At 38.1% G+C, this 15,155-nt stretch overlaps 2 protein-coding genes across 3 annotated transcripts in view; both read left to right on the top strand.

Moving 5' to 3' along the window:
* Nucleotides 1-8,151, top strand: part of SOS2 (SOS Ras/Rho guanine nucleotide exchange factor 2) — a 97,535-nt gene extending 89,384 nt beyond the window's left edge. The window contains exons 22-23 of the mRNA XM_065940875.1: nucleotides 4,860-4,969; nucleotides 6,449-8,151. Coding sequence (XP_065796947.1) covers nucleotides 4,860-4,969; nucleotides 6,449-6,958 — 620 coding nt within the window. The 3' untranslated portion in view covers nucleotides 6,959-8,151. The remainder of the gene's footprint in view (nucleotides 1-4,859; nucleotides 4,970-6,448) is intronic.
* Nucleotides 8,152-8,748: 597 nt separating this feature from the next.
* VCPKMT (valosin containing protein lysine methyltransferase) lies at nucleotides 8,749-14,842 on the top strand. 2 transcript variants are annotated; one of them, XM_065941546.1, is made up of 6 exons: nucleotides 8,749-9,029; nucleotides 9,126-9,236; nucleotides 9,406-9,478; nucleotides 10,284-10,403; nucleotides 11,385-11,489; nucleotides 13,666-14,841. In XM_065941546.1, the coding sequence occupies exons 1-6, from the start codon at nucleotides 8,764-8,766 to the stop codon at nucleotides 13,678-13,680; spliced, it is 690 nt and encodes a 229-aa protein (XP_065797618.1). In that variant the 5' UTR covers nucleotides 8,749-8,763; the 3' UTR covers nucleotides 13,681-14,841. The 2 variants fall into 2 exon arrangements, with proteins under 2 accessions (XP_065797618.1, XP_065797619.1); XM_065941547.1 differs by lacking the exon at nucleotides 9,406-9,478 and having other exon boundaries at nucleotides 9,126-9,225; nucleotides 13,666-14,842.
* The last annotated feature ends 313 nt before the right edge of the window (nucleotides 14,843-15,155 follow it).

Genomic DNA, 15,155 nt, shown 5'->3' with positions numbered 1-15,155 from the left:
AAGTGTTTTTACTATATATATTAGTTTCTAGTGCTTCAGTAACAGAGTACCACAAACTGAGTGACTTCAAGTCTACTTCTGAGGCTGAGTCTGAAAAATCAAGATGGCAGGGCTATGCTCCCTCTGAAACCTGTAAGGAAGGATCTTTCCTTGGCTTTTCTGGCTTCTGCCTTTGCTGGTAATCCCTGGCATCCTTTGGTTTGTAGATAGATCACTTTAACCTCTGCCACTGTGGTCACATGGCCAGCTTATGTATCTTGTTTTCTCTTCAACTGTGTTTATAAAGATACCAGTCACACAGAATTAGGACTTCTAGGTGGCACAGTGGTAAAGAATCTGCCTGCCAACTCAAGAGACGCAGGAGATGTGTGTTCGATTCCTGGGTTGGGAAGATCCCCTGGAGGAGGAAATGGCAACCCACTCCAGTATTCTTGCCTGTGAAGCCCCATGGACAGAGCAGCCTGGAGGCCCACTCTTTATGACCCACTGTTGATGGGTCACAAAGAGTTGGATACGACTGAGCACACAGCACACAGACAGAAATAGGGTCACTTTCATCCTAACTTGATTACAGGGCTGTAAAGTCTATATTTCCCAATAGAGCCATATTTATTGGTACTGAGGTTAGGACTTCAACATAACTTTTATGGAGGGAAGGGACACAGTTCGATTTATAACACTATGTCATTTTAGAACAAGGAGTTTTAGACATTTATTTTGGGTGATAGTAACATATACTTTCCATATCATAAATAAAATCATATTTTGAGTTTTAATAGAAAATATTGAGAATAACTGCATAAAATTCTGAGTGTCTTAAGGTCCTGAAAGAAATAAAAGTACAAAAAGTGCTCACGTACAGTGAGAAAAATAGCAAGAAACAATGGACATGTATAGACAGTTTACATCAAAGAATGAGCAAGCCTATCTTAAAAGGTACTCATGTATCACTTACCCTTGTGAGTTGATCTATTAGTATGATCCTTTTGGAGAGAAATTTGAAAACAACGTATCAAACCAAAAAAATGTTCACACCTTTTGGTCTTATTCATTCAATAGAAAATTGAGTACTTTGGACCAGCTACTCTGCCAACTACTAAGGATTCAGTAGCAAACAAGAAAAAGTTTCTGCCTTCGTTAATACTGAATACCAAAAAATTTTTGTGAAGAAGGCAATACATGAAGATCAAATTGCTCATCCCACTCACTCTCTTGGTTTTTCTACTTTACTTTTAGCTCCTTAGTCTCTCTTGCTGGTTTCTCGGTATTTTCCCCAACCTATTAAAATTGGAAAGTCCTAAGTGTCTGAATCTGTTTTCTTCTCACTCACTTGGTGTCTCATTCAGTGTTATATCATCTGTAAGATCATAAGTCCCCGGTTTTTTTCTCTGCCCAGAGCTTTTCTTTTGACCATTAGCCTCATATAATCAGTGTCCTGTTCGAGGTCTCTATTTAATGTCATCCCCTCTAAAGTCGTTCTCCCATTGCCACCTCTTCTCAGTTATAATCACATTTGTCTAATTGCTGAGGCTGAAAATATTAAGAGCTATCATTTACCTGTTTCTTTTTTTTTCTTTTTTATTTATTTTTATTAGTTGGAGGCTAATTACTTTACAATATTGTAGTGGTTTTTGCCATACATTGACATGAATCAGCCATGGATTTACATGTGTTCCCCATCCTGACCCCCCCCCCACCTCCCTCCCCATCCCATCCCTCTGGGTCTTCCCAGTGCACCAGCCCTGAGCACTTGTCTCATGCATCCAACCTGGACTGGCGATCTGTTTCACCCTTGGTAATATACATGTTTCGATGCTGTTCTCTCGGATCATCCCACCCTCGCCTTCTCCCACAGATTCCAAAAGTCTGTTCTATACATCTTTGTTTCTTTTTCTGTCTAGCATATAGGGTTATCGTTACCAATCTTTCTAAATTCCATATATATGCGTTAGTATACTGTATTGGTGTTTTTCTTTCTGGCTTACTTCACTCTGTATAATGGGCTCCAGTTTCATCCATCTCATTAGAACTGATTCAAATGTATTCTTTTACTGGCTGAGTAATATTCCATGGTGTATATGTACCACAGCTTCCTTATCCATTCGTCTGCTGATGGGCATCTAGGTTGCTTCCATGTCCTGGCTATTATAAACAGTGCTGCGATGAACATTGGGGTGCACGTGTCTCTTTCAGGTCTGGTTTCCTCGGTGTGTTACCTGTTTCTTTTTCTCATACCCCAAATGTGATCCATCAACAAATTTTATTTACTCTAAAAATATATCCAGGATCTAACCATTTCTTGACTTCTTTACTACTGCTACCCTTGTTCAAGTGACCACAGCCACTTACCTGGTTTATTATAGTAGCATCCTTACTTCCCCCTTCCGTACTTCAGTTTTCAATTCAGCAGATGGGTCCGTTTAGAATGTAGGTTAGACTTGACTCACCACTACTTAAAGCCCATCGCCTTCCATCTTACATTCAAAGACACCATTTCAGTTTCTTCAGAAAGGACCCGTAAGGGCCTGTGAAATTTGACCTCTGACCAGTCAGACTTCATCACCTGCTGTTCTCTCCTGTCACCTGCCCTGCATCCTGGACACACTCCCACAGCAGGACTTCTGTTCTTCCAACTCCCTCTGCTTAGAGTGCCGTTCACCCGTCTGGCCTAATGGCATGCTCCCTTGCCTCCTTCAACCTTTCTTCTCAGTGTTTCCTGAGGGAGGTCTTCCCTGATCACCCTGTTTGAACTTGCTCCCCATTCCCTATCTAATATTTCTTCTTTTAACTTACAGCCGTTATACTTTTACTTAATCATCATGTTTATTCTTTCTTATCAACCTAGAATCTATGCTTCATAAGGACATGAATTTTTGCTTCTTGTTTACTGCTGTATTGCTAGTGCCTAAAAGAGTGCTGGCACTATAGCAGATACCCAATAAACATTTGTTGCGTGGATGGATGTGTGAATGATAAAAAATTGGAAGTAACTTACATAGCTAACTAACATTACAGAAATTGTTTAGTAAATTATCCTACATTCACTAGTATAGAATAATGAAGTTATTTTAAAAGCTCACAAAACCTGAATAATCTGTGGGGAAGTGCTCTTAATGGAAAATAAAATTGAAGTTGAGACTTCAGCACTGGTTACTAAGTGCCTCCTGTCATAGTGGTTAAGTGGTCTGACTGTAGAGTCAGACTCAGTTTCAAAAACTTAAAACAAATATCTCATCATCATTAAGATATTTTTTGCTTCCATAAGCGTGTGTGTTTCTGTAAGGAAGAGAAGACTCAACTAAGTCTGCCTTAAACAATAAGAAAGCATTCTGACTCATTAGCTGAAAATCTGGAGGACGGCTGCTTTAAGGCTGGTTGATTCAGTGGTTCAGTGATATTATCAAAGACCAGGTTTCTTTTTGACTGTTCGTTGTTTTGTCCAGATTATCAGCTTTATCTGAGGCTGTTTTCCCTCAAAGTCGAAAGAGGAGTGGCAGGAGCAATAAAAAGGTTATGTGTGTCCTTACTCAGTCAAGTGAGAAAGAGGCACAAAGAAAGCCTGACAGACTGCTTTTCCAAAAGAACAAGAAACTTCCTTTTCAGTAGCCTCTCGCATAACTCCTTTCAGATTTCAGTAATCTGAATTGGGTCCTGTGCCAACAGCTAAACCAGTTACTCTAGCTGAGGGGATGGTCTAAGCAGGCCCCATCTTTGGAGCTAAGGGGTGAGGTCAGATTTCACTGAAGCACTTGGCTGCATGCATAAAAAGGAGGTAGCTACAAATCTGATCTTGTCAAGAAAATGAGTCCTTTGTCCACTTCTTGACTGGAATTGGGGTGCCCTGGGCAGAATTGACTGACTAAACCATATGGAATGGATTCACCATCACCTAGAGACAGACAGGGCAGAGTGTGCTGGGCAAGCAAAAGGAATGTATTGACAGTGGCTCTCCCTGACCTCCTCCTCGAACCATCTGCCAACACCACATAGGGATATTGTTTGTTTCTGCTGTTGACACTCTGAGCCAGCAAGACCCCCTGGGGTGACTGCAGAGCGACATGATCAGGTCAGCAATTTTTGACATGGAGTAATGAGTGACATCTTTATTTGGATGTCCCATAAGCAGTTCACACAAACTCAGTGTGTTTAAAATTAAACTCATCAGCTTCTTTCCCAACAAGCTCCTATAAACCCAATCTCAGTATAATGATAAATAAGATTTGATCAATGCCTTTATACAGGTCCATAATTACAGGTATTATAACCATATGAAAAAGATAGAAGAAATGAACATGAATATCTTTCGTGTCTGGTTGGCATGTTTAGGGATAATTTTTCCTATAATACTTTATTATTTTGTAAATTTCCATTGATGTGGTTATGTAATATGTCCATTATCAATAAGAAATTTGTACAGAGAACAGTTCTGTGATACAACCATACCCTATTGTCTCCTAAATGGAGGTTTTATTACCTATGTAGAAATGTATCTGATAGTAACTTTTTCAAAAATGCATGGTCTATGTTTATGGATGATCTTTCTTTGGAAATTAGTACAGTTATATAAACAAAAGACTTTTCAGGGAGCAGAATCTCCTTATTAATCTTAATTGGATACTGTATTTTCATTTAGCAGTAGTACCTAGCATGTGGCAGGCACTATCAGTATCCATGCTATGGATATGAAAATACACACTGCCCTCAAAAAACTTACACCTTAATGGAGAGGATAGCTAAACCAACAATCAGCTACAGTACAGTCTGATGGATGCCATAGGAGAGGTGATCACAGATTGAAATAAAGTTTTATCTTATGATTGCATTGTGAGTTGTGGTTAAACTATTCTTTTTACCTCCAGAGTCTTTCTTCAGTTCGTGTGGTAGTTTACATAAGCTAAGTGAAGAGCCACTGATTCCTCCGCCACTTCCACCTCGAAAAAAATTTGATCAGGATGCTTCAAATTCCAAGGTAGGGAATTTCCCCAATGGTCCAGTGGTTAGGATGCTTTTTTTCCATTACAGGAGGCACAAGTTTGATCCTTGGTCAGGGAACTATAGTTCCCACATGCTGTGTCTTGCGGCCAACAAGAACAACAACAAAAATCCAAGGTAGTCAACAGGACTTGGGTTGGCCTCAACTTATTCAAAATTGTGAATCTTCAAAACTGTGCTTATTCTTAAAAAGAGTCAGTCAATTATAATTTGGTTACCCTTTATGTTTTTTAAATACTTAGGTTGTTTTATTTAGAATATACCTTAAATAATTGTTTAATCCTCATAATACTTTTTCTAAAAAAAAAGAGGCTGGGCAGATCCATAGATACTCAGAAGTACGTTTTCTTTTGGGTAGAGATGGGAAGAACTGTAGTACTCAAAGCATTCTCCAAACTTTCAGCTGCTGCTTCTCAAACTTCAGGCTGCATCAGAAGCATCTGAAAGGTTTGTTAAAATCAGATGGCCAGAATTTCTGATTCAGTTGGTCTGGGGCAGGGCCCAAGAATTTTCATTTATAACAAATCCCTACTAAGACTTCCCCGGCGGCTCAGACGGTAAAGAATCTGCCTGCAGTGCAGGAGACCAGGTTTCAATCCCTGGGTCGGGAAGATCCCTGGAGGAGGGAATGGCTACCCACTCCAGTATCCTTGCCTGGAGAATTCCATGGAATGGGGAGCCTGGTGGGCTACACCCCATGGGGTCACAAAGAGCCGGACACGACTGAGCTCCTAACACTTTCACTTTTGGTAGTGCTGATGCTGCTGATCCTGGGTCACACTTTGGAGAACCACCACTCTGAACCTCACTGGGGATAGTAGAAGTAAATGGCCAAAAAAGCTGGATATTAAGTCCTCTTGACATCATGTTCTTTCATGTCTTGTTGTTCATTCACTAAGTCATGTCCGCCTCTTTGAGACCCCATGGACTGCATCACACCAGGCTTCCCTGTCCTTCATTATCTTCCGGAGTTTGCTCAAACTCATGTCCATTTAGTTGGTGATGCCATCCAACCGTTTCATCCTCTGCTGCCCCCTTTTCTTGCTCTCATTCTTTCCTAGCATCATGGTCTTTTCTAGTGAGTTGGCTCTTCTCATCCATCAGGTGGCCAAAGTATTGGAGCTTCAGCTTCAGCATTCATGTCTACAAAACTATAAATTCTTTTCACTTACTTGCCCATTATTATAATTAAAATGCATAAATTTATAAACTATCTACAAAGCAAGATAATCTGAGGCTTTATAAGATTTCAATTAAAACATCTCATATATAAAAATATTAAACTGAGCCCTGAGTGAAACTGAATTTATTCATAAATCTGATCATTAAACCAGATTAACCTATTTTATGTCTCTGGATTTAACTTAACACATAAGGATTTTTTAGTCTTTTAAAAACTTTTTCTTATAGATGTTTCAAGAGAACAGAGGTATAATTTAATTTTTTTGTTTTTGAGGGAACTATGAAATCTGATGATGACCCCCCTGCTATTCCACCAAGACAACCTCCTCCTCCAAAGGTAAAACCCAGAGTTCCTGCTCCTACTGGTCCATTTGACGGGCCTCTGCATAGTCCACCTCCACCGCCGCCGAGAGATCCTCTTCCTGATACCCCTCCACCAGTTCCACTTCGGCCTCCAGAACACTTTATAAACTGTCCGTTTACTCTTCAGCCACCTCCACTGGGACATCTTCACAGAGATCCAGACTGGTTCAGAGACGTTAGTACGTGTCCAAATTCTCCGAACACTCCTCCTAGCACACCCTCTCCAAGGGTACCTCGTCGATGCTATGTGCTCAGTTCTAGTCAAAATAATCTTGCTCATCCTCAAGCTCCCCCTGTTCCGCCAAGGCAGAATTCAAGCCCTCATCTGCCAAAACTACCACCAAAGACTTACAAACGGGAGCTCTCACACCCCCCAGTGTACAGACTGCCTTTGTTAGAGAACGCGGAGACTCCTCAGTGACCCTAGCCACATGTAGTCATTGACACTGGAATGCTATTTGTAAAGTTTCTTTTTTTTAATTTATTCAAAAAAGGCATAGTATTTTAGTACTTTTTAAAAATAATGCTCTTACAAAAATGCTACTGATCAAATAAGCTTTTCAGAATTGGAAAAATAAAAATACAGAAGTCATTTACCATTATCCTCAGGTGATCAGTAGCATTGCCTTGTCTTGGATCCTCAGTGCTGCCAAAAGGCCAGTATAAGGAATTTATATTTGCACTGTAGACTCTGCTAAAATATGGTTTAAAGTAAAATTGATTGCACTGAAAGGGGATAGTGCATTTGTGGAATTTTTCAAATTTGAGTAACAGATGACTATTTAAGGCAGTGAATTTACACACATATAGGGGGTGTGTGGTGATACTGATTTTTAAGCCTCTTAGTTTTTACATCTAGTTTTTACCGAAAATTGTGAATAACACCCACTATTCTTAAATTCTTCAATGCCATGTCTTAAATGCCAGAATTTGCTGCTGAAGACAAAAGTGAAAAATAGAATGAAAATAATAGAATGCACTGTGTTTATTATTTTGTCAAAATGTAAAGACTACCTAACTCAGTCATAGAGGGACAAAGGGCATATATCTTGTACAGATGTGCCTTTTTGTTTTTGCAGACTATGGTGTCTTTAGCTAACAAGTTGCCTATTGTTTTGGAAAACAAAGTTAATATGCCATATATGTACAGTTTTGTTTATATTGTATATTTAAAAATAATGCTAATAACCTATATAAATTTATGTGACTCAAGGCCTATAATACAATCTGCTACTTTACTAATTCATAAATCCGGAGGATAATTTTCTTATGGCATAGGAACCAACTGCATTGCCTTCAAAACCAAGTAACTTTCTCTATAAATCTCATGTTAACTAAAATTTTTTAAAGTATTTTTTTAGATTGGTAATATTTAAACCAGCAGTTAAAGGTTTATTAAACTTTTTAATCAGAGAAGTGATTAAAACTTTTATTTGCCATTTGTACTCCTCTGTTCAAAGTGATGAAAAAGCGTGTTTTGCTCTTAGTGCTAGCAGCAGTTGTAAAGTAGCCAAAAGCCACATTGTTTATTTACTGGTCTGTGGCCTTTTACTGTGCTTTGTATCAGAGTTCCTAACAAGATTAATAAATCACACAGTCTTAATTTTTAAAAGACTTTTAAAATGTGTTTTCATTATAAGGAACAAGGGGGTAAGACTGTCGAGTTCTGTACAAGTAATACATATACACACATTATTTTCAGTTATTTTGTGCAATTTAAATTCCATAATCCCAAAGAATTTAAGTGATGTAAACTTTAGAGGGAAGAGGGGAAACAGTCTTCACCGTTAAACGCAATAACAAGCTTTCTGCAACCGTTTTATGCATTTAGATGAAAATTTAGGAGCCTATTAGGAACTCGAGATAAGCAGACTACCAAGATACTTGGTAGTATCTTGGAAGCTGCCTTGATTTAAAGCCAGTAATTAAAAAAAAAAAAAAATGTGTGACTCGGTCTCCAGCCAGGTAAAAACGCTCAGGTTGGCGTTGTCTGGAAAAGTGATTTAAACTGCCCGTTCGTTAAGCCACGTTTGTAACTTAGGGGAGAAGAATGAGACGGTTTGGCGCGTAGGGGCGCCTCGACCCACCGCTGGCCACGCAGGAAGAGTGCTGCCGTCCGGGCTTTGTGCCTTCGCGCACGCGCCGGGGCCCTGGCAAGGCGGGGCCCGGAATAGTGCGCGTGAATGTGACGTCGCTGCGTGCGGCGCCTCTTGTTGCCGGGCAGCGATGGCGGCTTCTCCGGAGTCCTCTGGGGAGGATCCCCTGCGGAACTTTGTGCGAGTTTTGGAGAAGCGAGATGGCACGGCGTTACGACTGCAGCAGTATGGCTCCGGCGGCGTGGGTTGCGTTGTTTGGGACGCTGCCATTGTCCTTTCTAAATATCTGGAAACGCCCGGATTTTCCGGCGATGGGGCCCACGCGCTGAGCCGGCGGTCGGTGCTAGAGCTGGGCTCGGGCACCGGGGCTGTGGGGCTCATGGCCGCTACCCTCGGGTAAGACCTGGCGGGAGGGGACTCCTCTTGTTCAGGAAACCCCGGTTCCTGGCTCCCCACTCTTGTGCCTACACCTCGATCAACGTTATTTTATAGGGCAGATGTCATAGTCACCGATCTTGAGGAATTGCAAGACTTGCTGAAGATGAATATTAATATGAACAAGCATCTTGTCACTGGTTCTGTTCAAGCCAAGGTACTGAAATGGTTTGTATGGCCTTTCAGCTTGTTTTAAGATAACAATTTGTAGTTTGCTTTAAATTGCGTTTCACTGAAAGCATGATTAATACGAACGGAGATTTCTGGGTCTTTTTATAAAACAAGACTTATAAATTAGTAAAGCAACAGTTTAAAATATGTGGTTGACGTTTTTAAGGGGGGAAGAATTAGAAGACTTTCCTTCTCCGCCAGACTATATACTGATGGCTGACTGCATATACTACGAAGAGGTGAGTATTTGATGAGTGGAGTCTCTTCCTTTAGAAAACTTAAACTGTATTTCGAGGATTCAGGAGCACGCATTACTTAGCATTTTAACATCTCTGAATGCAGGATATTTGTTCCATAGTTGATGAACAAAGAGAAAATAAAGGTAACCAGGAAATACGTGTATGTACTCATGATTAACATAGAGGTCCCTGAAGCTTATTGAGAAAAGTGTTATGTGCATTTTAGGAGAGGCTTCCGTAAAATTTTTAAAGAATATTTTCTTTTGGATCGCCTGTAAAAGGCTAAGATTTCTTTTTTTTTTTTAAGTTAGCTGTAAGTTGCATCCTAAAGGATTCATTGTTTTGGGGCAAGATTTATTATATTTATAGAATTTTTTTTCTTTTGAAATATCAATTTGTATAGTGTTGTAAGCATCAATCATTTTTTTACAATAATGAACATTGAACCAACTTATGTTCAAGTTAAAGTTGGACCTACTTTGGTAAGTAAATTGTTGATTGTTTAAATCCTGTTAGATTAAGCTTCAAGAATGCTGTCAACTCCATTTTTACCCATGGGTACTCCAAAATGCAATCACTTGAATCCATTCTCTGGAAGCTGAAATTAATACAATGGTTGATTAGTTAAGAATTTACCAATCATTAGTTACAGAGCTGTAACTATGTTTAGTGGGTTGGATTGATTCAAAGATGTGTGAATTGTAAGGGAGTTATAATTATCTCCTCTGCCTCCCCTACCCTCTTTTATAGTAAACATATGTGTTTTTAAAAGTCATTAACAAAAATCATATTCCTTTTTGAACAGTCTTTGGAGCCATTGTTGAAAACCCTAAAAGATCTCAGTGGGTTTGAGACTTGTATTATATGTTGTTATGAACAGCGAACAATGGGGAAAAATCCAGAAATCGAGAAAAAATATTTTGAGGTGAGTACTCTATTAGATCTACCTTTGTAGGGATTACCTTTCAGAGAGGCTATGTGTGACTTTGTGTTCCAGTATAGTGTGGTAATTTTGAGTAGGGAAAACATTCTGCTTGTATGAACCCAAAGAGAGAATTCTTTACAGCCCACCATTCTAACAACTGCTACCAGCCTCCCCTGCCCCAGTACCCCCATTCTGATCCTTTATTTTTCTTTTCTGACTTGTTGATCTAGTATTTGTAAAGCCATGTAAAGTAATAATGTGACACCCTTGTCTTTCCTGAGAAAGTTTTCAGTGTTTATCAGTCAAGTTGCTGGCTTTTAGGAACATATTAATGATGTATGTATTTTTTGGAGAATACATCATAGAAACATGATATGTGATATGTTTTCATTCCAGTATTTTCCACTGTATCTTTATGGTAGCTTTGGCCAGTGTATTCTACCTATTTTGAAGTTGTTCTTTTCTTTTTCTTCTTTTGCAAGAATTAATGACTCATAGGAAGCTGCAGAAGTAGTACTTAGAATCCCCTTTGTCTTTCACCCACCTTCCTCCAGTGGTCACCCAAATGCTTCTTATGAGTAAAGATCCATCATATTACAAGTGGTTCCTCTTAAGGAAACATCTTTATGGCTCTTCAGTTTTATCTTCTGAAAGGGCTACTTTGGGTTAAGTGACTCTTCATGACTCTGCCTCAGATATATGGTGAAATCGGTTTTTACTTTTATGTTTTTCTTGACTGTGAAGAACTTTAATGAACTTTTGAAATAATGTATACTTGAAAATTTGATGTCACTAATCAGTTTTCAGTTGAGTTAAAACATATCAAAAAAAATATATCAAATGCATATATATCAAGTGCTTAGCTCAACTTTTCATATACCCCTTCAGTCAGTATTCCAAAGGTAACCACTATTCTGATTTCTGTCAGTAACGGATAGTTCATATTATTGAATTTGAATTGCATCTTTTTAAAATTTATAGCTCCTTCAACTAGACTTTGACTTTGAAAAAATTCCTTTGGAAAAACATGATGAAGAATATCGAAGTGAAGATATTCACATTTTATACATCAGAAAGAAAAAATCGGTAAACACATGTTTGTCTTATCATCCTCTGAAGTGATTTCACTAGCTGGACACTGTCTCTGAGCTTGAGTATGACGTAGATATTAGTTTTCATGTGGGGAAATGGTTATAATGATTAACAGGACTCGGACACTAATGCTCAGTGTTAAGACTGCCTAACTTGCCAGACCTCAGGTGTTTTCTCTAAAATAAGGCAGACTTTTTTGTAAAGGTTATTTCTAATTATATAGCTTTATAATTGGGCATTACCTCAGACAAGTAACTTAGCTATTTATAAATTTCTGTTATCTCTTAGAGGTTTTTAAATGCCAGTTCTGACCTTTGTGAACTCTCCCCAACCGTTCAAGTTTTTTTTTTTTTTAACTAGTCCAACTATAACATAGTTACATGTTTTTATTTATTGGTCTGTCCAATAAAGAAAAATGCATTCAATTAAATAGAATTTTTAAAAAAAAATTTTTTTTAATAGAATTTTTATGTTCCCCTTTTAGTTTGCTCCCTTTACCCGTTATAATAAGTACATTTTATACAGTGCCTGGTATTTTAATGTGTAGAAGGGAAGGATTGTATCCCATCCACCTTTGTACCCCAGCACCTTGTGTGTGTGTGACTGGTATAAGGCAAGAACGAGATCACTTTTACGAATTGTGGGTGCTAAACTTGATTTAGTTCCATGTGTTTCTGTTGTCCTTCCTTTGGATTTGTGGTGAAGTTTTTTGATTTATGTGCATTCTAGCCAAAAGCAGATAATGTGCATTTTTTGGAATCGGGACTAGGTGTTGGAACTACAAAGAAAGAAGAGCAGTGGGATTAGTAATTCAGATCAACTATTATGTGTCATGGTTCTAGAGATAAAACAATGAATTAAAAATGTTTTATGCCTTAAAGGATCCAGTTTTAGCCAAAGCTGTTGTATAGTTTTAAAAGTAGCGTTTTTTTTGGGTTTTTTCTTTTTGAGGCTTAAAAATTTTGTGTTTCATAAATACAGAGGCTTTTGGCAGTGGTGGGGGAGGGGGGCAGAGAGTCATTTGTTTTTTTAACTTGATATAATTTATATGCTATAAAGTTTACACTTAAGCCATTTTTAGCATATTTACCTAATTGGACAACCATCACCACGTTTTAATTTTAAACATTTTCATAACCCCATACCTTTTAGCAGTTACACCTTATTCCTGCCTTCCCCAGCCCCTAGCAACCACCAGTCTGTATCTCTGTGGATTTGCCTATTGAACATTCCATACAGATGGAATCACACTTGATGTGTGCTTCTTACATCTGGCTTCTTTCATTCAGCAGTGTTTTCAGGGGTGCATCCATGTCCTAGCATGCATCAGCACTTCACTTCTTTTTACGCTTGAATAGTAGTCCTTTGTATGATATGCCACACCTCATCCACGCATTCATCAGTTGATGAGCATTCCCCTTGTTTCCACTTCAGGCTCTAGTGAATAATCCTGTTGTGAATGTTCATGTGAAACTACTGTGTGGCATGTTTCCTAACCTCTTGAGTGTGTGTATATCCATAGTGGAATTGCTAGGGCGCACGGGAACTCCATGATTAGCTTTCTGAAGACTTGCCAAACTATTCCAAAGCTGCTATACCATTTTCCTTTCTCACCAGCACTGTCTGCATTTTCCAGTTTCTCCATATCCTCCCTAACATTTATTGTTGTTAGTCTTTTTTATTGTAGTCATCTCGGTAGGTATGAAATGGTAATCGCATTGTGGTTTTTATTTCCCTAATGAAAATGATGTTGAGTATCTTTTTTTGTGTACTTATTGGCCTTTTTACATGTTTGTAGAAATCTTTTGCCTATTTTAAAATTGAGTTGTCTTCACCATTGAGTTGGAAACATTCTTTATATATCCTGGATATCAGACTCATACCAGATTTATGACTTCCAAATTCTGTAGGTTGTCCTTTTCTTTTCTTGATAGTATGTCCTTTGAAACACAGAGGTTTTTAATTTTGATGCTGTCTAGTATATCTGTTCTTTCTTTGGTTGCTTGTACTTTAGGCATTAACAAAGACCACCTCCAAGCATTATACATAGCTATTGATTTGAATTGCATTTGACTGTCAGTAGGCATAATACCTAGTATTAAATACCCAGTAAATATTTAATATATAATAAGAAATCAGTCTTTTAAGGTTTCCATTTTTTTTCTTATAGAAATTTCCATCATGAAATCTTTAGTCATCTTACCCAGGCCTCTAACAACGTGGGTAAGCTAATACGTGAATGAAGCATGTGAATACCGCATGGGAAGATTGTGTTCACAGATTTTTTCAGCATGTCTTTAGGGATCCGATCTATAGATAACTATCACTGGCTGCCTGCAATATGAAAAATGACTTGACTGACTGCCTACCTGCCAATGGGCCTGAAATCCAACTTAGTTTACTTTTAGCTCCACATCAAGTTCTGCTTAAAAGAAACATTGTGTCAGTCACTCCTCCAATAAAAATAGGTACTGAGGTTAGCCTAAAGTCTGCCAAAAATAATGAAGTAGCTTGGTTGGCTTGGCATGTTTTCAGGAAAATAGAGGTAAGTTGATCCAGTTTCTAAAGAGAGGTATCAGTTACTCTTTAATAATGTTTAAATTCAAATCAGTAGATTTTAATTTGTCATCAAGATAAATTTAAGAGAGGGTTTTAACATTTATACAATGGGTTTTATTTTAAGTATCTTCCACTTCATTGTTTTTCAGAAAACTTTAATATTTGTGTTCTTTTACTTGAGAAAAAAAAAACGAAAAGACTGTTTTGTGACCAAAGTTCTGTGCTTTTCCTTCACCTTGCTGATTACAGTATAATTTACCCTGTGAATTACATAATAAATTATACTGTGGTCGATTAATAAAGATGAAAGTAAGAAGTTAGAGTGCAAGGGGTATCTGTAAAATTTTTTATTTGAGAATGGAGTGAGAATAAAAGGCCCAGCTTTAGGCTCGTGCATTTATGTGGCTCATGCACTTTTCCTCATGCGTAGCTCCCAGGAACGTGTGGCTAAATCACTGATGATAACTTGTTTATATGAAACAGAAAGCTATTTAAATAACTACAGGTGTAGTTCTGTGTACATTTACCAAATGATTTTTTTTCTGTGTGGTCTCTGTCTTATGTTATGATAATCATCTGTTCTCAGACTGATCTGTCAGGACTTCCCAGTCGCACTGGTTCCAAAGCGTAATAGTAACCAGATGGAATGCTGGTACTTAACAGGCATTGGTGCTAGGTGGCACATTTTATGTGTTAAAATAAACATTGTTTTTGAGATCCTGTGACTTTGTGAATGTTTCAGAAATATCTTTGGAGAAAATAAACATTTAAAGCAGGTGACTGCTTTCCAGAAAGAGCAAAAACAGCCCTGGAGAAATTAAAGATTAACATCAAAAGAAAATTTTTTTCCTTCAGGTTTTCTTCAGTTTTTAACTTTTGTTCTGCTGTTTGTTTTTTTTTCCCAAACTGCTCTTAGCATTTCATTAATCAGCTTACTAAGCAGTTAGTGTAACCTAAGTGTATGATACTTTTCTAGTTACAGATAATACAGGTATTTTATTAGTGAAGTCTTAGAACAAATGATCACTTTCTGGCTTGTTTCGTAACATTATAAAACTGGTAGGAATGAGTTTATTAACACTGACCAGCCATAGTAGTCCA

The sequence above is a fragment of the Muntiacus reevesi genome, chromosome 7, assembly GCF_963930625.1.
Source record: "Muntiacus reevesi chromosome 7, mMunRee1.1, whole genome shotgun sequence".
NCBI classification, from domain to species: Eukaryota; Metazoa; Chordata; class Mammalia; order Artiodactyla; family Cervidae; genus Muntiacus; species Muntiacus reevesi.
Note: the sequence above shows the minus strand (reverse complement) of the source record. Positions and strands in the feature narration are given on the sequence as shown.